The sequence below is a fragment of the Cryptomeria japonica genome, chromosome 8, assembly GCF_030272615.1.
Source record: "Cryptomeria japonica chromosome 8, Sugi_1.0, whole genome shotgun sequence".
NCBI lineage: Eukaryota > Viridiplantae > Streptophyta > Pinopsida > Cupressales > Cupressaceae > Cryptomeria > Cryptomeria japonica.
The window spans coordinates 333,225,376-333,248,205 of NC_081412.1; the positions used below are offsets into that span (position 1 = coordinate 333,225,376).

Consider the following 22,830-nt stretch of genomic DNA (forward strand, 5'->3'; position numbering starts at 1 on the left):
TTTTTTATTTTGCCTTTCGGCCACAATTTATATCAGCAGTGTGTCGGGATTATTACAAGGTTCAATTTCCTCCTGGCCTGGCGCCATCTCGTTCCGTTTCCCGTCGACTGTTCTCTTCGTAGCGTTGCAGGATTTGTTGTCGTCGCTCTTCCTGGGCAATCTCCTCCAGGCGGGCCTGTTGTGCCAGCGATGCCTGTGCAAGCAACCGGGGGAGGTGGTTCATCAACCGGTTTACTGCCGGGCTAACCTCCAGCGTTGTACACACGACACTTGGTGGGATTTCTGCCTCCGCCGCTTCTCGTCGAACGTATGTCTGAATGGCTACCTGGAGCAAAATTGAAAATTCTCGCGTTGCCGTGTCTTCTCCTGTATAAAGTTCTGTCCGTGCGTCGGCGGCCTCCGGGTTTACTTCACCAACAGGTAGGCCCATTGTGTCTGTGCGCCATCCGTGTCTTCCGTTCGCGAGTTCGTCTAGGCAACGGCGCCAAATGTTTGCCCTCTCGGGTAAACGGTTAAATGCAGAACGTAAATGCACAAAACATAATGGAAATATATTAAATAACCAGCCTCTATATTAATTCCACAGTCCATGTACAATAAGTGCTTATAACATTACATCTGACACGACTAACATGATCCTACTTCGAAGAAAAGGTACACAATATATAATACCCGAAGGGGTACGACACAACCGTCGCGACTCCAACTACCTACCCGTCGGCTAACTAACTGACCGCCGTAACTCATTATTACCGATGACAACATAAATATAATTTATATGACATAAACCTCTGAAATATTCCCCATAATTTATTTCAATTATTTCAGTTTACAATCAACACAAACGCCCGTTAGCGTTAGAAAATAAAATCCAAATACTGCTAAAAGTAACCCTTTCCACCTTTTCATCACTGAGAGCCCAATCTGGGAGGGTGAGAGCATACAGTGTTGAAGGGATCGTTAGATGCCACTAACTGAAATTGATTACAATATTTGGGCGGCAAGCCAACCCCTCCCTCTCATACAACGAGATATTGAAAACAATGCAATCACTCTGCGGTAAACCAGCCAAGGACAAGCCAAGGAATTGAAGAATGCAATCACTCAACCGCTTGTGCAATGGGAGGACTAGAAATGGAAATTACTATCAACTACAAGCCAAGGAACTGGAGAATGCAATCGCTCAACCGCTTGTGCAACGACAGGACTAGAAATGGAAATTACTATCAACTCCACCGCTTATGTAGTGGGAGGACAACATTACAATCAACTCAACCGTTTATGCAGTGGGAGGACAATATTACAAATTGCAAATGTAGGCGGCAAGCTAGCCTCTTCCACTTATGCAGTGGGAACAATGAAAAATCTAAGAGGATAGTTGTTAGTACTACTAAGTAGTTTTACAATTCATTACAGAGATTTCAAAATTCATGAAATATTGCTAATCTAAGATAGGCGGCCAAGCCAACCTCTTCCACTCAGATAGTGGGTCAACAGAAAGCTAAAATGTTGCTGTTAGTACTACTAACCAGCATTACAATGAATATAAAATTGGACAACCAAGTGCTGATTAAGAATTGACAGCTGCAACAAGAACTCCAAACATCCTCTAACAACCCAAACAATTCACACTCTCAAGAGCTCACTCAAAATCCAACTTTCGAAAAATCTGATATAAAGACAGGAGGCTGGAAATGCATAACCAGCAACACCAATCCACACCAAAATGATTCTAACTAACTCAAAACTCACTCAAATCTCCGCTCAACACACCCAAACTGACAGTATGAATTAAGCGACCAAGTACACACTGGATTACAACAACATCATGACCCTTGACAAACAGCACACATCCCAATGCACCCCCTAAAAAGTACGTCTAGGCTGAAAAGGTACGATTTGCATTTAAAAATTGAAGACTCAAAACTAGGTGCTGAAAACTTACAAATTCCATCGCCTAGTGTATATAAATAATCTTAGCCAATACCCAAAATCAGCAGGAGCCCGCACAGAGACTTAGGAGTGAAAATATGCTTCAGCCATGATGCCATCCAGCAACCAAGAAACACACAAACTCACACAGAAATCAGAAAACCAACTGATGCAATCCATTCTCAATATGATCTATCTATTCCTTCGAATGAGAAATAGTCTCTCCACAGCTAGGTGCTGTATCTCAAGCACGAAACTGACCCAGGCTAGGAAGCTCGCAACTTCGAAGCACAAGTCTGGGATGATTCCGACAACACTTCGTTATACAAATTTCATGCATCCCCAAAATGAGAGCCCAAGGATCCAATTTATAACTTTGTCCAAGCCAAATTCAAATTCAAATCCCTTAATATGGCGCCCAAATACAATTCATTTCATTTCACCTCCTAGGCAAAGTTCGCCCAATGCAAATTTCACCATAAAATTGCCACTTTGGATAAATAATAGTTTATAACATAAAGTCTAAAGTGGGCGCTCAAAAATGACTTTAGAGGAATAATATAACCTAGGCACAAAATCGCCCCATTCAGTTTAAGTTATATTTTTTGATTAAAATACCATCTCCAATCCCATAAGTCAGAACACCAATTACGCCTAGGCCAAAGATAATTAAAGTATTTTATTAAAAAAAATACTATTTCCCTTCCAAATACTGATTACTGCCAAAAAGAGCTGAGACTAAGTCAACTGATTTCAACAACTGAATCTGCCAAAAATAGAACTATCAGATACATTACTTACTAAAAATAGTAAGTTCAGGAAACTTGACCAAAAAGACTGTTCTTTGAACCCTATGGCTCAGCTCAAGAAACCTAGAAAAACCTAGTAATCATGACAACTGACATCAACTTACTAAAAATAGTAAGTTCTGCAAACTCCCCTGAACTGATTGCATGTCACACCTCTGTTAAGCTTACAAAAAACCCATAAGGAAATCTTGATTCATTCTGCCAAACTCCAACTAGAACATCCTTGAAAACTGCAAGGAGTCCAAGAAAATAGGAAACCCTAATTTTGCACTTCCAGTTAGCCTATGGGTCTCTGAGATAGGCTAATGGCCACTGACTTGCTTACTGCTGAGAAGGGGACATTACAACCTCTGAATTTAATGGCTGCAGACCACTCCTACACAATTCTGAAGCTTTTTGAGTACAAACTGAAGATGATGATAGCCTTAGACTAGTCGTGGACTTCCTCAAACTATGGTAGACTGGGCTGGAAGTATGGCGCTAAGACCTAAGTGCCAAAAATATAAGAAGTGTGTGCCAAACAATAACCCAACTTGTTGAACAACAGTCTAATTGGAAAATGTATAGGTCTGAAACAACTCTGCTCCACAAGGAATGATACCAATCTCCAATGCTAATTGATCCTTCAATGCAATGGGTCAACTTTAAGACGGACTGTTGGTGATTACTTTTTCAACTCTCAAAATAGGGCATCAGACCTTCAACATTTGACTGTAATTGATTTTAGATTCCTCGTATGACTTTCAGACCACCGAGCGAGTTGATTCACACCATAACACCTTGCATAATTGGTGCCCTTCCATTGTAATGTTTGTTTGCCGTTTTGATGCTAATACGTGGCTGTGTAGTGCCCAAATTTGAATGTATTTTTCTTCAACCTGCAAATAGCTTCAAACCCTAGCTGAGTGGAATACAAATTGATTCCAATACCTACAAATAAGCTCAATGAAAAACTCTGCAGTGGATTTCCTTCTCAAGTGAACTTGGGTTTTTGTCGAATCCACGAATTTTTGAAAGTTTCCATCCTCAAAAAATTATCCAAGAGATAGCTGTACAAAAGCAGTGAAAACAAATAAACTTTGGAATGCGTTCACAATTTCCTTTTTCCTACTTTTATAAGGGTCTTTTCCCCATTTTGAGAGGAATACTTTATATTATTTCTTTTATTTCATTTTCCTTCCAAAATGCAACTTTATGTTATAAATTAAAGTCGACATTATAATAAAGTCACTTCATTAATTTAGACTCCCCTGTTACTCTAAAAATGACCTTTTCATTAATATAAAGATAATTTGAGGCACATTGTCCCTGTTTTGTGTGCCCAAGATTTAAAACTTTTCGCCTCGGTTCCAACGAGCTATAATACTAAAGTGCTAATTAAACTATTTTAATTAAAATAGGAACCTTAGTAAATTTAATTAAATTATAGCCAATAGTACACCCAAGTTGCAAAAATTGCCGAAAAGCATTGGAATCAAAATGTGACAGCGTAGAAATGATTCCGATGATGAAAAATGATAAATGAGCTTGACTTGGTGACTTACTAAAAATAGATGCTCTCTCCAAGAATCTTGGAGCCCAAACCGGTAGTCGAAGATAACATCTAAAAGTGTCATTTAACTCCTCTAAACCATCCGAGCTCATTGGAAATACCAAAACACCCCTTGGATCTTGCTGACACAAACCCAAAATGTTAGTGACAACTTGGTAGAGAATCCAAAAACGGGGACATTACACATCATCAACTCCAAGTGCAGCAAGGCAAAAAGCTGAATCATTTAACTCAACATGCTCTAGATCAATATCCCATTGCTTTGTCTCGCCTTGTTTGTAGGAATTTTTTGTGCGTGAGGAGTCGCAAGTTTGAATGCACAAACACCAAGTCCTTTGCTTTTCTAGAGTGAGTCTTACGTGCTTTATTGAGTGGATGGAGTGTGTGCTCCTATTCCTCTTAAATGAAGATGAATGAGCAACCTATCAAGATTTTGAAATTAGAGAGCTATAAATAGAATTAAAATATAACTAAAATATTCAGCTTAAAAGCAAGATAGAAGATTTTTTTAATATAACTAAGAACGAACTTGCAATAAAATTTTGATGGCAAGAGGTTGTAGGTGCTGCTATGATTCTCCATCAAAGTACCACCAACTATGAGCATCAACCCTATACTTGTACCAAAGAGCTTCAAGACCACAATCATTTGTGCTTGTAAAACTCATGAATTCAGTCCTCATTGTAGGCCATATGCCACATTAAAAGAGTGTGCAAAGTGTTGCCTTGTACCCTTGAACAACTTTGGGATATGTATATGGGGCAACTCTTGTGCCAGTAAGGAGCTATTGACTATAATACTTGGGACTCAATGCAAAGGCCAGGAGATGCAATGGAGTGGTCATTTTGTTCCATCTCTCCACTATGATTTGTTGTAGTTCTTTGAAGAACGTTTCTTCGGGATCTTGCTCTTTTTTTTTTATGATGACTTTCATTTTCTCATCATATATCTCACCCAAACAAGGCCTATCCATGTCAGTATAACGGATCATGCTCAATATAAGCTTAGTGAAACTTAGGTGGTACACAACACGATCGCACCAAGTGTCATCTAGTATCATTCTCCTAATGTTTGCTGCCCTTGTAGTGCTAGATTGCCTCTATATCCTGCAATTAGGGTTGATTACCATGCTAGATAGTGCCTCACGAACCTTCACAAGTCGCCTCAACATGAGTGTAATGTCCCCTCTCCTCTAGTCACCATTCAGGAAGGTAGATTTGCCTGTTAGCCATCTCCACAAGCAAATGTTGAGGTTGGGAGATGATTGGCTAACCAAGAGGAGCTATACGTAGTCAAATTTTGGTAATTGGTGAAAAGAAAATTAAGAAAGCTTATAATAAGAGCTTATAAGTTACTTTATTCTATAAATAGCAACTTCAGTAAAGAGTAACTTTATAATGTTAAAACATAATATTTACCCTATGGATCGACTCCCTAGGTCAAGTTTATTTTAAAAAGTGGTGGCTTTTATCATGGTGAGCTCACCCTCAAGGTTGGACTCCATATTGGAGGGAAAAAGATTCCTTGGAATCTTTAACATATGCCATTTTGAGGTTCGATGTAGGGTTTAGATGCAGAAAGGGAAGGAGGCGTCTCTTTTTTGTTCATCTTGGAGTCATTTCTTATAATTTTCTCTGCTTTGCACGGTCTGCAACAGTGCGTTCCAGCTATGGCAGTGATAGGAGGATGAAAACCCTCCAATCTTTGAATGTGTGGACGAAATCCCACACTTCCAGCAATACTACAGCAGCATTATATGATCAGCTTCTGGCCATTAAGGGCTTTAACCAACAAAATCCACCTTTCTCAGCTTTCAGAGGTCTGTTCCAACAGTTCTGGGCAGTTTGTAAGCAATTTCCAACAAGTAGAGCAGTGTAAATTGCAGATTACCATCACTTCATGCCCGGGGACCATAAAAATCAATTACAAGGGTTTTGAACCAGTTATCTGGCTCAGATTTCATTGTTGATGAATATTAACGACAGTCCACTGTTCTCTTCAGCCAATTAGTCACATGTGTGAGCAGTACGAACATTTCTTTGGGGAAAGTGCCATATATTCAAGGGTTTGTGCCTGGCACCAGTCAGGAAATCACATTTGAAGCGCAATTTCTTCCTCTGATTTGTTTTGGTAATTCTTTACAAGCATAATAAAACCTATTGGAGCCGTTAGAGCATAGTGGAGGCTCTCCTGTCAACATTCTTTCAATTTCAGTCATAAAAGAAGCTCATCTGGTCAAGCATTGGACAGCTGGTAGGCCAGATTTGGCTCTGGATGCAATTAGTAGTGATTTCATTTGATTTGTAAGCTTCTTTTAATAAAATCAGAGTTTTGAAGATTCCATTTCAGTTAATTGTTCTTTATTGCATTGCATTTTTTATTCATTCTTCATTGCAAAATCTCAAGCAAAACCCTAAAAATTACAAAACCTCAAAAAAATTCACAAAAAATTTGAAACTCGTTCTCACTGGTCCAAGAATTGTTGGCATTGTGTTGTCATTGATGTCAACCGGTATAGAAGAATGCAACCGGTATGATAGATTGTTGGTCCTGCTATCATTGATGTCAACTGGTATGATAGATTGTTGGTACTGCTATCATTGATGTCAATCGGTATAGCAGGATAACCGGTATAGGAGAAGAATTGATGTGTTGTCATTGGTGACCATCAGTATGCAGAAGCATGAACTGGTATGTACCGGTATGCTAGTGGTGCAGTTAAGAGACCGGTGAGTAAAAGGTTGTTGACATAGTGATGCATACAACCGACATGAAAGATAAAGCATACTGGGAGGCTAATTGTGATGAAGAGGCGGAATGTTATTTGAATCACATCAACACCAGAGGTAATTTGTGCAGGCCATTGGATTGCTAGTTAACATGAGGTAATTTGTGCAGGCCATTGGATTGCTAGTATCATGTTAACTAGCAGAACTCCCACCGGATGAAGAAGCTATCATAGGTTATGTGATATGTTGACAGAGTATGATGCTTCTGTGAGCAAGCTGACATATGGAAAGATATCGACACATATGTCAAGTTGAAGATGTATCCTCCCCTCGGTGAAGTCACACTTGTACTGGCAAAATGATTCCTTGAGATAGGCAGGTGATTGAATGCAGAGACCGGATGAACAAGTGGAAGATGAGAAAGCCTCCAGAGCATGAGATCAAAAATGCACACTAGATAAGCAAGTGAAAACAAGGTGTGCTACTGGGACAGTGAAGGAAGAATGAGGAGTGTAGATGGTGTTTTTGTCATCTTGACAAACAAGTTGAGAGGAGAACCGGCTAGATGAAGAAGGATATGCTGTCGATCAGGGGAAGATGTGCATGATGCTTTTGCAAAATGAACAAAGGTATACACCGGCAGGATAGAAAAGGTGATGGCATGAAGGTCAGCTGGTAAAGTATGATATACCGGCAGGGTTATTATAATGCTGGGTTTGGTGAACCGGTAGATGTGCACCGGTAGTGCATGATGGTCGGTGATCTTGTCTGAACCGACGCAGATGACTCAACCGAGGTGGATACTGACAGTGATGCCACGTGTAGGTGAAGTGGCGAACTTGCACAGGTCGGTGTAGAGTGACGATGAGGTAGTTGGCAGTTGGTCCGGCATTAATGTTGACTGCGAAGCTCAAGGGATGATTGCAGAGGGGTTGCGGCTCGAAGTAGGACGAATCTGACCATATCCATGATGTGCACTGATTGATGCAGAATGTCTGGATGTAGATCGAAGTTGTTGAAGCAATCCGTCGAGCCATTAATAGTGATTGACCAAGAGGTGAGCCGCCAGATTTATTGTAGGTTGCTAAAAAAGGAAAGCGTGTTCGGGAAGGCACGAAAATGGCGGATTTGTGCAGGCAGACATCTCTTAGTTGTGATCTGATTAGATTTGATTGGATTTGATGTGCCTTGTGATCAGTGGAGAAAACCCTAAGGTGCCAAGTTTGAATGTGGCTTTTGGCGGGAAGACTGGGCTATAAATATGCAGGCCAAAGATATTGTTAAGTGCTATTGGATGGGAGAGGATATAGCTGCTACTAAGATTGAGTGCTGCATGAGAAAAGTTAGATCAGTCAGAGTAAAAATAGCAGAAGAATATAGCGACTGAGTGAGTGAAGGTTAAACCGGTGAAAGGGTTTAACATAGGGTTTAACCGGTAAGGTTAAAGCAACCGATTAGCAGCAAGAGTGCATCAGAGAAGGTAACCGGTAGGTGCTAGTATTGGCAGGAAGACATCAGAGAGTGATGAAGTGTAGAGTAGTGAAGGAGAGATCCGACAAGGCAAAAGTAGAGCAAGGTAACCGGTAGAGTTCACTGGCAAGGCAACAGCAGATAAAAGTGAACCGGTGTAGCAGAGAGGGTATCTCACCGGCAGAGTGAAGTGTATGAAATGGTTACAAGATTTACTTGTAACAGGATAACTACTTTTGTAATTGATGTCATCATTAAGATCACTGAGTTGTATCTCGGTGTAGGTGTTGTAGCTCCTTTGGGTTGGTGCCCATAAACTAGCAGGGGTTGTAGCCCATAAATCAGTTAGGGGTTGGTGCTCATTGGGTTGGTGCCCTAAACATTGTAAATCAGATTTATTGTGAGGTTGGATTGGAGCAGTAGACTCCAGCAGCATTGCTCACCGAGGTTTTTGCCATCTTGGGTTTTCTTCGTACATAGTACATACTAGTGTTATGTGGTGTGCCCCTTTTGTGTGATTGTATTGTGTTGCTTTGTTTTAGTTTACCGGTAAGATTGCTTAGTGTTAGTTTTGCTAACTGGTATTCTCACTTGGGATTAGAAAGGTAAAGTTTGGATACCACTAATTCACCCACCCTCTCAGTGGCATATTGTGTCCAACAAGAATTTCAGTTGAACAAAACCCATCAGATTAAGCCAATATTCAGTAGGCATCTTTCAACGAGAGTTGGAGGCAAAACGGGTCTCAACAACCTATTTCAAAATAAAAATAATAAGAAATTAAAATTAAAATTAGCTTAAAAAGTTCACTAAATTAAATCATTTATTTTTTAACTTACCTTCAAAATCTCAAATCTCGAGAATTTTCTAAATACTCCTTGTGACGTATGGTGGTTGGTGATAAACATTTGGATCTCGGTGGCATTTGCATCTACCTGTTTAATCCATTTAACTTTGTTGCCAATTTTTGGCAGCATTAGGTTGATTGAGTGGACAACACAAGGTGTCCAAAATATGTGTGAATAACGTTCCTCAACCAATAATCTAGTAGCCCTACAGTTTTTGGATTTCTCTGTTACAACTTGAACAAAATTTTCAGAGCTAACTTCCTCAATGGCTTGGCAGAGAATGTTAGCAATAATGGACCGTCCTTCACCTACCCTTCACAATCCACTGCTCTCAAAAACATTGCCCCTTTATGGAACACTGCAATACATATTAATGAATGGGTGATTCATTGCATCTTTCCATGCATCAGATATGATGGGCACCCTTGTCTTGACCCATGAATCCTTGATGGGCTTCATCGAGTTCTCTACATGTTTCACCTCTCTATCCAATAAGGAAGTACACACCTTCTCCTAACACGAGTCATTGAACCCCGTTGGATCCTCATTAATTGATCTCACCATTTTTTGCCAATAAGGTGAGCAAACAACATTAAATGCCAATGCATTAGCATAGTTACATCTAGCTATGTCTTGCTCGGCAATCTCTCTACTCTCATTGTGAAATGTTGTTTCCAAGGGTCCCTTTTCTCTCTTATGTGTCACAAGTTGTTCTTGAGGTACAGACAAGAATGGATGGCCCTATATAGGTTCAAGATTGGAAGGTGATGTAGAGGCTTACTAGTCTTTAGCAAAGGATGAGTGAGCACTTGCAGCTAATTTTGCTGCTTCTTTGCTTGTTTTTGCTTGCTCTTCAATATATGCCAATATTTGTTCCTTTGCAAGAAGGCCTTTATGTTTTGGCATGCTTAGACAAACTTTGATGCCTTGATGAGGGATAAAGCACAAATGTGCTTTCACTTGATTGGATGAGCTGTTGTATCATGCTTTGGAATGAGAACAAATCCAAGTGAAACGTCCTCCACCTGGAAGTTGTTGTATCGTTTCCACATATTTCCAAAGGGGGGAGTGTGGTTTCGTTTTTTCAGAATATGCTCGCTTAGTATACAAGAAGAGTGATATACATTAAAATTGATTATGACATTATTTACGATCTTGTTGGTTGACACCAAGGGCAGTTGTGAACTGTTTGTAAGTTCCACAGTTAAAAAAATAAGGCTTGGATAATCTTGACAGGTCAACAAAGTTGATTTAGACTTGGACGTTTTTTTTAAATAAATAAGTGCCTGGTAAACTTTTTAATGTGACCAGTGATGCCGGCACGACATGCCTTCCAGCTCCACGTGAAATGCTTTTGACTCGGAGCTATGAACTGGTGAGGTCACAAATGGGGGACCTATCCCCATATAATAATGCTAAGGCTTAAACCTGCAAGCACATTGGATCAGCAAAGACACAAGCCTTGCAATCACAAAAACCAAATGGGGTTTGAGCCTTGGTGGTCACAACACCACCACCACCACTTAACCAACACTCTAGGGGAAGAACTCCACTCAGACTTGGACTTAGTGAAAAATTTGGCAAATGCTTGACAAATAAATATGTTATTTATATATACAAAGTAAACTTAAATAATGCATTGGAAACACAAATAATGAATTTAGAGAATGCATAATTCTATTTTTGATTATCAATTTGTCATGAATCAGTATTTACATACATCATATCCCTGCAAGGTTCAAAATTCAAATATTAAAATATTGTACAACTGTAGGTTACACCTCCTTCCCCATCCTAGTTGTATACAGCTTTGAACTAGAAGGTATATCCTAATAATCTTCCTCTAGAATGAATGAATGAATCATCATTATGTCATATCCTAGTGCTTTTACTTCCACAATTGTGGTTTGTCTTCCCAAGAGAGATCTTTGTTGGTTAACATGACATTCATATCTTTGGCAATCCAATTCAAATATGGATTTATGTTCGTCAATGCAATCATCATGAGACTCCTTCACCTCCACCTTTTTGGTATGAAGGCTAATGCTGTTTTAGATGAAGACAAGGCCATTGATGTACTCTTGGATCAACTTTTTCCTTTTCTTGTTGTGTATGCTCTCATAGAGGCTCCAACTATGCTCGCAACCAGTAGCCCTATAGGGCTGGCACAAAACACAGGTGGGTAGCCTTTGAAGATTTTGTATTTGAGAATTATGATCTTTCCCCCACAATCAACAAGTAATACAATATTAAAATTATTAAGTTATAATATATTGTAGTAAGCTAATATTGCATTCATCATGGAAGTGTGTGATTGAAGGATTCGATTAGTTTTCGTCTTGCTGTTGGATGCCCCCTCTTTTAATGCATAACAATGAAGAAAATAGCCTCCCCTTTAAAGCTTTATGGATTTGGAAATATCTAGAATTGTGTTTTAAGGCTCATGTCAAGTGTCATCTCCTTAATGTATTGAAGAAGAAAATATGGGGTTTAAGTAGTAACCCAAGGCATGTGTTGGTTCGTCTATTTGTGATAGATAATTTTCCAATGAGTTCATATTTTATCTTGTTTGCACCACAATAATACAATATTGCCTATGTTTTGTTGCCCAAATCTTTGGTTATGTTGTGTAAGCCAACAACCTTGCTGCAGAAGACAAATCTTCAGGGTAAGGTAGATTCCAAGCTGTGCAATGGAACAAGTATGCCATGCAAGTGTATAATTACATTGTTTATAAAAGCAGTGCACCAAAATATGTTGTGTTCCAAAATGAAGTGCAAGAGGTTAGATTGTTTCACAATATCACAAGGGTTGTTAGACTGGGTGTTTTTTAGGTGAAAGAAAGAAATTGCCTTTGTTTTGATAAGTTAATTAGGTGGCATTTTGTCTTGAGTTGCTGTTACAACACAATGCCCCTGCTAGTATCTATGTAATGCTATAATTTGAGGATGAAAGTAATTACTCTAGAGATCATAATCAGAATCCTTTTGTTGTAATTCAAGAAGTGTTTTGTTTCAAAAATTCCATAGCAGCAATCTTTAATTGTTGCTGATCTTCATATAATTTGCTGGATTTATTAGGACTGTTGCAGTAAAAGAAATAAGTTTTTTTTCCTGCACATCAGTATGATCAGGACAAGTCCTGATTGAGAGGATTGGTGATCAGTTTTAGGTTTGCTTTCTTTGTGTGTGTTTATTTATTATAATTTCAGAGTGTTTATTTTGTTTTATTATCAACATATTTAAGTATTAAAGTTATTGCTCCAATCTGAATTTCCATGTTGCAATTTAGCATTCCATTGTATTTTAATTTGATTTAATTTACTGTTTGCAATTAGAGTCGGCTTTTCTTTTGATCTTGTTCATTTTCTTCAATTCTATTGAAAATACTTAGCTGATTATATCTGCCCTTTCTAATTAAAAAACGTGGTTTTAGATATATTCTGCTAATTTATGGTCAAAACTAATATTCCTGGATTAAAATGATATAGAGTTTGCTCAACACTTTCCCATTTGGAAGGATTTTGATTGATCTTTAAGATTGATTTCATATTTAGTAAACTTAATGGGGGTAAATTAGGTTTTTGAAACTTTCTATTGACCATGTAGTTTATAATTGCCAAGTCAGAATTTTTGAATGAAGCGTTCAGTTGTTTAGTATTGAAGTATAAGTGATCAGATTTTTGATTTTCTAATCAATGATTTGAGCAGGCATGATATCTTATTTTTCTGGGTGGCAAGAATGGTAATGATGGGTATTGAATTCACTGGTAGACCGCCATTTTCATATGTGTATCTTCATGGTCTTGTACGTGATTCTCAGGTAAACACTTAAGAGCATTGATTGGAAACATGTTTATTTATAATTTAATGCAAGTACGATAAAAACAATCTATGAGTGATCTCTCATTTGTTATTAAATGGACAATCAATCACAATAATCTTTTGCTTGAAATATCAGAATCTTGAATATGTGGTCATGTACTTATTTGAACATAATGTAATGGAGATTGTTTACTGTTTCTAGTTACACTACCAATTACAACAATATACAATTAAACGGATAGTATATACTGGATTGATTATAAACGAATAACATAGTAAAATCTTTATTGAGGGTAATTGTTAATTATATGAATGTAGATCAAGGACTGTTCACCAATCTGACCCTTCCCTAACTATTGGAGGGTCCAACAGTTGTCAGTTAGACTACAACCGTTGGTAACTGCTTAACTATTTTATTAGCAACTACCCAAATCTGACAAGGAATTAACAATATAAGTTGGATGCACAAGTATTAACAAAACATTACAGGTTCTAATTAGGAAAACTATATTGTCTCTGTTGTGCTCCTCAAGGCACTCCCCAATGGGGACCGCCTTTTTTCTGCAGTCTTCCCGTGTGAAGGAGGGAGACGGCTTTGTGGATTTGAGTCGAGCATTTTCATGGCATTTTAGATGACGTAAAAATGCTGAAGCATATGTAAAATAGGCAGGGTTAAGATGATTCAGATGCAAATAGAGTCTGTGCATTTGTAAACTCCAAGCACCTTTCCATCGCTCCTGCAATCACCGAAAATAAAGTCGATAATAACCCCGAGATAACAAAACATTGAAGTCACGCCCTTCATAACCCTCCGCATTCGCTGAAAATCTTCCCGATGTGGCCAAGGTTGGAAAGAAAAGGAGAAATATTGGGCATTTAATTATTTGCGTTTTCGTTTATATTGCCCCTAAAAGCCTAATGAAGCCCTAACTTCAATCTTTCAAAACGTTTGCAAGTGTTGAAAAAATCCCATAGAAAGCACCAAGGCAAGCACTTAAAATCGAATCAATCGAAAGAGCAAAATTTTGATTGAAGTTGCCTTTTCCCACCATGCTTCTAATAGCTGATAGAAACCCGGAATAGCTTATAGCTCCAAAACATGAAAGATAGGTGAAATTTCGATGTTTTTGTTATCGCCCCTCGTCAAACATCTTTCATATAGACTCTGGAATCTCTGACAAATCCCCCTGAAAATACCAAGCCCGAGGTGAAAGCAAGGAAAAATAGGATATACTAGGTTTATGTGGTCCAAATATACAAAGTTGAGCCTCTCTAATCACCGAAAAAACGCCGATGAGTGGATGCAACATTAAAGTTAACACAAAGTAAAGTCGAAAAATTTGAGGAGGGAAATAAAACTTCTTCATATCGCCCCTCATTTGCCGAGCAAAAGCCAAAGTTAAAACTAAGTGAGGTCGAAACATTTAGGGAGGGACATCTTAAAGCATTTCGCAGTTTTCACTTAAAAGTGCCGAAATTTCCCCTTGTCAGAGCCCAAGTTAAGTGAAAAATAATAGAGGGAGGGAGTTGATGTATTTGAAAGGGGCATAAAAATATAACCTCATAATCGCCCTTTTGGCACTTAACTTTTCCCCTAAAGGATGAAACGTTGAGTTAAGTGAATAAAGGGGTTTCTTTTTTCCAGAGAAATTTAAAACATGAAGCGACATTTTGCACATTTGCCTAAAATCGCTGAAATTTTCCCTTTAATTAGGTAAAGTGTAAAAAGAAAACATCAAGTGAAGTTTTAAAGGAACTTTTTTGGTACTTTTGTTCTAAATTGCCTAAATTTTCCCTTTAAAGTGGTGCGATCTTAAGTCAAAAGTGAAATGAAGTAAAGTAGTTTCAAATTGTTTTAAAAGGTAAATATCTTTCATTTTCCCCTCTTATACATCGAAACAAAGCTCGACATTGCTACAATTGTTTAAATTTTCAAGGTGATTGTTTCAAGTTGAACTCGTTTTTGTAGATCAACGTTGCTAGAAAGAGCCGAGGGAAAACAAAGCTCAGATTTCAGAGTGCCAAGGTTAGAGGATGAAGATGCAACATGCAAGATCAAAATGGTGATCGCAAAGCATTGAATTGCATACCATAAAGTTGGGACTAAAGTGATGCTATTGTGAGTTTCTGAAAGGCATCAACAGAACAATTAGAAATGCACAACGAGAAATTCCAGAAAATTAGTTTGTAAAAACTCAATTGTTTTATTGAAAAATAACCATGTGTGGATCCCTTTAATGTATTTAGAGCAAAAGGGGACACAGGCCAGTTATTTCTCAGCTACCCAATCTACCAAATTCATATCAAACAGTTGTAGGTAGTTGGGAAAGTGTTTGAGAAGGCAACTTGAAAGTTATAAGAAGTAACTAAGCATGGGCTAAAGCTGCTAGGCTTCTGGAAGGCAAATCAAAGCCCTTGATGGTTTGAACCTTGGCCTTTGATTCAAAATTGTAAAATGTATACATGTAATGAATTGGCCATGTGGGGTTCCTGTAGGGTAGTTGGCAGTTGCGGCGATTGGTATCTCCACGAACCACCAAGTAGCATATATATTGTTGTAAGGAACCCTAACACTAGTATTGATTGTACATCCATTTTTACTGATGAAATAAAAGAAATATCATTCTGGCCTTTGTGAAGTTTGTATGTTCTGTGAATTACTCATAAATGTTATCTGTGTTTTTCCACTCTGTTGCTTTGTAATTCAAACTTACACCATAGGGAGCAAACATTTTGGTGTCGTTGCCGATTTGAATTCCAGAGATCAATATGGCGGCAGGCGGTAAACACTAATGAGCGGACCATTCGAGCAAGAGTTAATAGTTACTGAAAGTGATACACACGAAGAGGTCACGCATGTGGAAGTGTGGGAGGATCAATTGATGGAGGATTTGGCGAATCTGTGGGAGGTTTCGGTCACCCATTACGTGCAGAGGGAAGCTCGAGAGAGAGCGGTCCCTGAAGCCATGGTATGTGGCGAACACATAGCCAACCCGACCGTTTTTGATCTTCTCGGGAGTCTTCCTAGGCTGTTGCAACGAAACCTAATTGAACTACAAGACCGAAGGGAGGAAACCAATCATGAACATCATCGGTAGCAGATATTGTAGAGGTATGAAGAACGGAACTGTAGGGAAGAGGAAGAGAGGGGTACAAGTAGGCATCGTACCCCTGGCAATTACTGCCCCTACAGCCAAATAAGGACCGATGGCGTACTAGTACCACCCGAGAGGTAGGGGAAGGATCGGTATGGAGATCCTTATGTATTAGAGAACAAAGTGAACGAAGATGGTGACTAAGGGAGATTACTGAAGGCTCGGCAAATCCAGAAAGGCGGAGTAAGAGTCGGAGTGTGAGTCAGAGCCGTAGTCGGGAGAGGCAGAAATTGTGGACATGGAACCAGTTGGTAGAGGTTGTGAGGGACCTACCACTTCTAGACGTAGCGGAGGAGGATCTCGTCGACTAGGCCACACACTTGGCGTCGAGTGAAGAGTACGGAACCGAGTCTCAGAATAGCCCGTCGGAACACTTGGAACGTGACGAAGAGGTAGTACAAGACCTTGAGGGTGAGGTTGCTGAAATTTTTGAGACCAACCTATATAGAATTGGGAATCTATCTTTGGTGGAGCCATCAAAAATAGGAGGGTCGGAGCCGAAGACTCCAGGAAGGAGAGAATATAGAAACGAGGGTGACCAAGGTGCGGAAGACGCAAAAGGTGGACGCGTAGAGAGCTTGCGTCTGGCCGAGTGTGCAACACCAGAATACGTAGAGCAGAATGGTCCAATTTGGTTGAACGCACACAATACCGTCTAGGCACACACTACCTTCTAGGCGAGAAGAATGGTGCACAATCAGAACATCTTGCAGAAACAAAAGCTTCCAAGATTCACGGGGGATGGGTCGGAGGATCCCGTATGGCACTACAAAAAATGTATAACCATTTTGGAGGTAAATGGCCAATACGACCAGGATTACTAGTTGAAGGCAGTTCTGTCGGGATGGCAATTGATTGGTATACTGACCTCTACGCCCAACACGAAATAAGATGGAATAATCTGGAGAAGGCCTTCGAGGAGGAATTCAAACTCCTAAGGGATGATAACGAGATTGTGGCTGAAATTTACAATACCAAGCAAGGCAAAAGTGAAAGTGTTCGGGCTTACAATAGTCAACTGAAGGAATTATTGAACATGATGGAAAACCAACTAGCTGATGGGTTGAAGAAACGATGGTTCGTGGAAGGACTCGTACCATCCCCCAAAAGGAAGATGAAGGTGGTCCCTCCGCCATCGTATGATGAGGCTTATAACAGAGCAATGGACTTTGAAAGCGAAAACAAAACATCAAAAGGAAAGAGGAGGGTGAGTGATGATGATAGCACAAATGAAAGTAGCGATGGAGAGTCCAAAACCGTACAGGCCCTCTGTAGGGACATGATGCAGATGATGGAGTTGAAGGCCGACAAGGAAATTGGCAAAGAGGGTAAAGAACTTTGGTGCACCGACTATAAAGTATACAAAGTAGGTGGTCATACTAAGGGAACATGCTCAAGGAAGTCTTTTTGCGACATCTGTCAAGTGTTGGGACATTCAAGTAAGGAATGCCCATACAATCTAAAAACAAGGAGCACACAAGATCTCTTCGCCCAAGGGGAGCAAGCTACCATGCCAAACACACCACCTAAACCACCAACAAATTCCAATGCTTCACTAGGAGGATACCGCAATAATCGGCGAGGGAACAATTGGTCCAATAACAACACGTTGAGAAGTAAGATCCAATACGATGCGAAAGGGCGACCCATAATCCAATGCCACAAATTTAATGAGCGGGGCCACTTCGCTCGAGAGTGTCAGAGCGGGAACAATAACGAAAGTTTGCTGTGCAAATGGTGCGGTCCTGGGAACCATGAGGACACTAACTGCCCAAAGCAGAAAGGGGTATATATGTTGGACATCAAGGAGCTAGACGAGGAGGTACTGACAATTACAAGATTGCAGAGCAAAAAGGTAGTATACCCCGATCCTTGTACGGAGAAGGAAAGACTCTGTGAAGCAAAGGCTGATGTGGAACAGGTGATGGAGGAAGAACGAAGAGCTTATCATAACGCCGCCAGTACCCCACTTTTGTCAGAGTCGGAAATAATTATAATCAAACAGATGTTGCAAGACATCGTACCGGTACCGGTATTTGACCTTCTGCAGACGATGCCACAATGAAGATGGCCCTGGCAAATAGTCGATAATAATATCATCGGCAAGGAATGTAGCCAACCGGCAACAAAATCACCTAGCATGTCCGGCATGGACCCCATGTCAGTAGCAAAACCACCTGGCACGTCTACCACAGACCCCATGCTACTCACCCTGAGTATTGGCCAGAAGCCAGCCGTAGTAGAAATGGAGATAATGGGACGAAAGCTAACGAACAACATTGTCGACAGCAGCTCTGGAGTGAATGTATTGCCAGAGGAGACATGGAGGGGTTTGGGCAAACCAACTCTCTAGCCACCTACATTCCACCTTGTCAAGGTGGATCAACACGATATGAAGCCCTTGGGAATACTCATGGCACAAAAGGTTGTAGTCGGCACCCAACATTTCTTCCTGAACTTCGTCGTCATCCCATTGGAGAAAAAAGCTTATGACGCTCTCCTCCGGAGGGGTTGGTTTATCATGGCGAAAGCGAATCATAACTGGGAGAAAAACACACTCTCCATTGAGAGTGAAGGTCGAAAGTGTTGGTAGAAAATTTTGTACACTTGGGGAGATATACAAATTTGTGGTTTCAACCACAACGTGTGAGTAAAACTCTCCTAATTAAGGGAAGGCTCCCCCTATCTAACTACAACTTTAAAAATAAAATAGGATGGGACAGCATTCTTTCTTCTTCTTTCAAGAAAGACAATATCCTTTTCTCTTCACAGAAAAGTGATAGCGATTTGATATAAAACAGAAGGGTATTTCTTATCAAAGTGTAATGTCCCCTACTTGATCTATTTCAATATACTAAAATTGATTGATATTCTTCAATTGGTTATTAACAAATTTCTTATTTATTTTCCTCATTAGATGATTAATTTCATTATTCATAGTTTTTAATATAGATATCAAACCCTGCTACTACTTCAGTTTTAAGGGAGAAAGGTCTATGTATGTTACCAAAGTGCTTAGAGACCAAATACAATAGGTTCCCTCAAAGTTTACAGATCCAAGCCCTTACCTATCTTGGGTCTATACCCTCAAGGCTTATGGGTCACTGATCCCCACCATATCTTGGGTCTTAACCTATTGCTTGGATTTAGACTGCCCCCCTTTGGAACATCTCATTCCCATCTTCTTAAATACTGACAGTAATAACATGATTTAGACTATAAGTCTATAAGTATACTAATTTCTTATGTATTATGGATATATATGAAATTAAGTATGACTGCCATACATATTGCAGTCCATATTAATATTACTATTAATTCTGCATAAGAACATTAGCAGGTTTCATATATTAAGCATACATACTCAGCTCATCCCCATGCATACCACCAAGAACAAAGATGTTACTACTTGTAACTTAATAACAAATCTGATCTTATCAATCCATGGTGATGTTATTGGATGCTTTGATTCCTTTCCTTTATATCTCTCAATGTGAGGGAGAGGTCACACCTCTTCATCATGTATACCTTTTGGCAAGAGACACACCCTTTCACCATTAGCACCCTTTGAAAGAGTGTAACTCTTCATTATTTCTGCCCTTTGAAAGGGACACAACCTCTCATAATCAGATATGCACTTATTATTTATATCAGATCTGCACTTCTCATTTCCCAAATTATTCCCCCTCCCAAATGAGGTTCTCTTCTCCCTTTTATATCTCATTGTTGAGGGAGTCACAACTTTTCCTTTCATGTCTTTTGACTTTTCATTAACTTAATTAATTTTTAATTAATCATATTTAATTATATTATTTTATATTTTAATTTAATTTAATTATTACCATTTATTATTAAAATTTATTTCAAAGTGGGGACATTACACAAAGACACTTGTTTCTCCTCTTTTGAGGCTTTTGTTTGGTTGCACATTTCAATTTAGAGAAAACTTTATTGATACCAAAAACAATATAGTCAGAAATTTTCTAGCTGAACTTCCTAAGGAGGAGCTCTAACTGGTAGCCTTGTAGTTTGGTATACTCTTTTTTGAGTAGGCATGATTTAGAAATGTGCAGACAAATTCTAATTAGTAGGACTAATGGGGAATGTGACATTTCCTTGCTTTGAACAATTTTGACCACTTCTAGCATAGCTTGTGTTACAGGTCCCACTTCGAATAAACTGCTTCAAAGTATCGATTAGAACAGCAAGGTGTAGTTATCGCAATTGTACTAAAATCAAAGTTGGTTGTTGTATGGAAGAGCTATCTGGCTCGGATTGTCTATCTGTAGGGGAAGAAAGTTTTGCTAGTGCTTGGAGTTGCTCAACAGCCTCAACCTCTAATTGGCTCTTTGACTTCATTTTGGAAGCTCAACTATAGGTTGAAGAATGGCTTCACAATGCATGAGACTTTCTTGAGGGATCTCCGATGTATCAATAGGAGCACCCAACTGATCAAGTCACTTGTCTATGTGGTGGGCCTCATCTCCACATTGAAAGACATGTTGAAAGAGTAGAGGAAGAAACATGTACCAAACTTACTTCCCCTTGCATTGATTCTTCCTTCCACTCACCATGTCATCTTCATTGGCTAACTACTTTTCTAACTCAATGTTTGTGACTATTGTTTTCCTCTTCTTTGTGATACTACAAGTATTCTTTTGATCTATGTCAGAAAAACTGCTCTCCAAGTGATTATATGGATGGATATGATGGATCATGAGAGGTGTCCGTTCATAGTTCATTATTAGTGGCATGTATATAGACTTCATCTTGCAAGATTCCAATAGCATATTGGGTCATGTAGATGTTTCAATGACACACTCATGGATTTCTTGTGGCCATGTAATGGGGTGGAGCAAATTATAAAACCAAAATTTTGGAAATTTCAGAAGTTTTGGTGCACAAGAATTTCATCAAACTATTTGCATATCAGCTGCTCTGAGTTTATTTTCCTTTTTTTCTGAGAGGTATTACAAATAATCATCATAATAACAAACTCTCCAACTTCATCTAATTGTAACAGTTCAATTCCAGACAAAGTATTGCAATATTTGATTAACAGTAATAATTCTATACCCTCGGATACTGCTGTTATAGACTGATATTTTCAGTAATTGCATATAGAAAATATTCATAAAGTATTATGGCTGACATGGACAATACATTGCTCACTGTTATTGATCAGCAATAATCCATATTACTACCATCAACTTTTGTGGCACCTACAACATGCTATGGCTGGCTCAAAGGAAGGAACGACAGACATTAGAATGTATGGCAGGCTTTTCATGTGTTGTTTTTCCTTTAAATCTTACTGCACTGACCTCCGTTATGCAAGGTTGACCCTAGAATGAGCTGCACCGTCCTTTATGACTTGTACAGAAGACTTGGATTGCCACATCATCATGTCAAAAAGGCTCCAAAGCCTTAAAGTAAATAAATCGACCCCTCTAGGCTTCTATAAAGTGTATGGTTGGGTTCAACTCAGGCTGGAATCAAATAATAAGAATTTTGAATTATTGCTTCATGACACTCACTGCCCTTACACTCTGTTCAAATTCATTTGCATAACACAATAATTTGTCTGTATGAAAATAATATAAACTTTCAACACCAATCCGTTACCTGCAGACCTGGTAAAGCTGCAAAACCTGAATAGATAAATCTTTTGCTGCAAATTCTGCACTTTGAGAAAACGTGTGAAATTTGAATGACTCCACCTGCAAACTAGCTAGGGCAGATCTCTCACTATTGAAACCAATCTTTTCCTTAGGGGTTTTTGTCCTAGGGTTGAAAGGCTGAACAACAACTCAAACTGTGACAAGGATTTCACCAAAGATGAATAATCGAGAATGAATGAAAATAAGCCTCTTCAACCCTTCTATAACTTATTTGAAGAACTTTGTGAAAATTCAATTTAAAATCACTTTTTAAACGATAAACATTTTTGCTCCATAAAGTGAGTTTATTTAATTATTATTCTTTTTAACTATAGTCACTTTAAAATTCACCTTTAAATAATAAATTTAAGTTGTCCTTTAATTTATGTTTTTTTCAACAACAAAACAATTAATTATTTAATCATCAAATTATTTTATGCACACTTAGATGAAAATATGGAAAATACAAAAAAAGTGCGGAAGTGAAATCTGAAGGTGTCAGCATACTTAGGAACTCACGAGAAAATCAACTTACTAAAGATAGATACTTTCCAAAAGTAAAATTTTCCTTAAAGAAATTTGGAGTGCACCAAGAATTACAAAACTGCTCCCGGAAAGCATCAACGCACTGAACATGATCCCCATAACCCAATGTTGATGACTGAACTCCATTTCAATAAGGATCTTGTTCTCCAAGAAAGTTGACATTTCCTAGGAAATCTGGAAAGGCCAAAATAAAGGGGCATCACAAGCCAATAACTTTCTATAGTTGTAAATTTCCCTTTTGGTTAGTCTAATCATGTAATCAGCCTCTAATGGATTTATACTGCAATATTTGAGGCTTGTGTCAC

At 38.9% G+C, this 22,830-nt stretch overlaps 1 protein-coding gene across 4 annotated transcripts in view; it reads left to right on the forward strand.

The window, feature by feature from the left end:
- LOC131061526 (valine--tRNA ligase, chloroplastic/mitochondrial 2) overlaps positions 1-22,830 on the forward strand; it is a 304,617-nt gene that overhangs the window by 166,131 nt on the left and 115,656 nt on the right. For all 4 annotated transcript variants that reach the window (XR_009110548.2, XM_057995258.2, XM_057995259.2 and 1 more), the window contains exon 16: positions 13,051-13,162. Coding sequence is in view for 3 of the 4 variants with exons in the window: in XM_057995258.2 (XP_057851241.1) it covers positions 13,051-13,162 (112 nt within the window). In the remaining variant the exon portion in view is untranslated. The remainder of the gene's footprint in view (positions 1-13,050; positions 13,163-22,830) is intronic.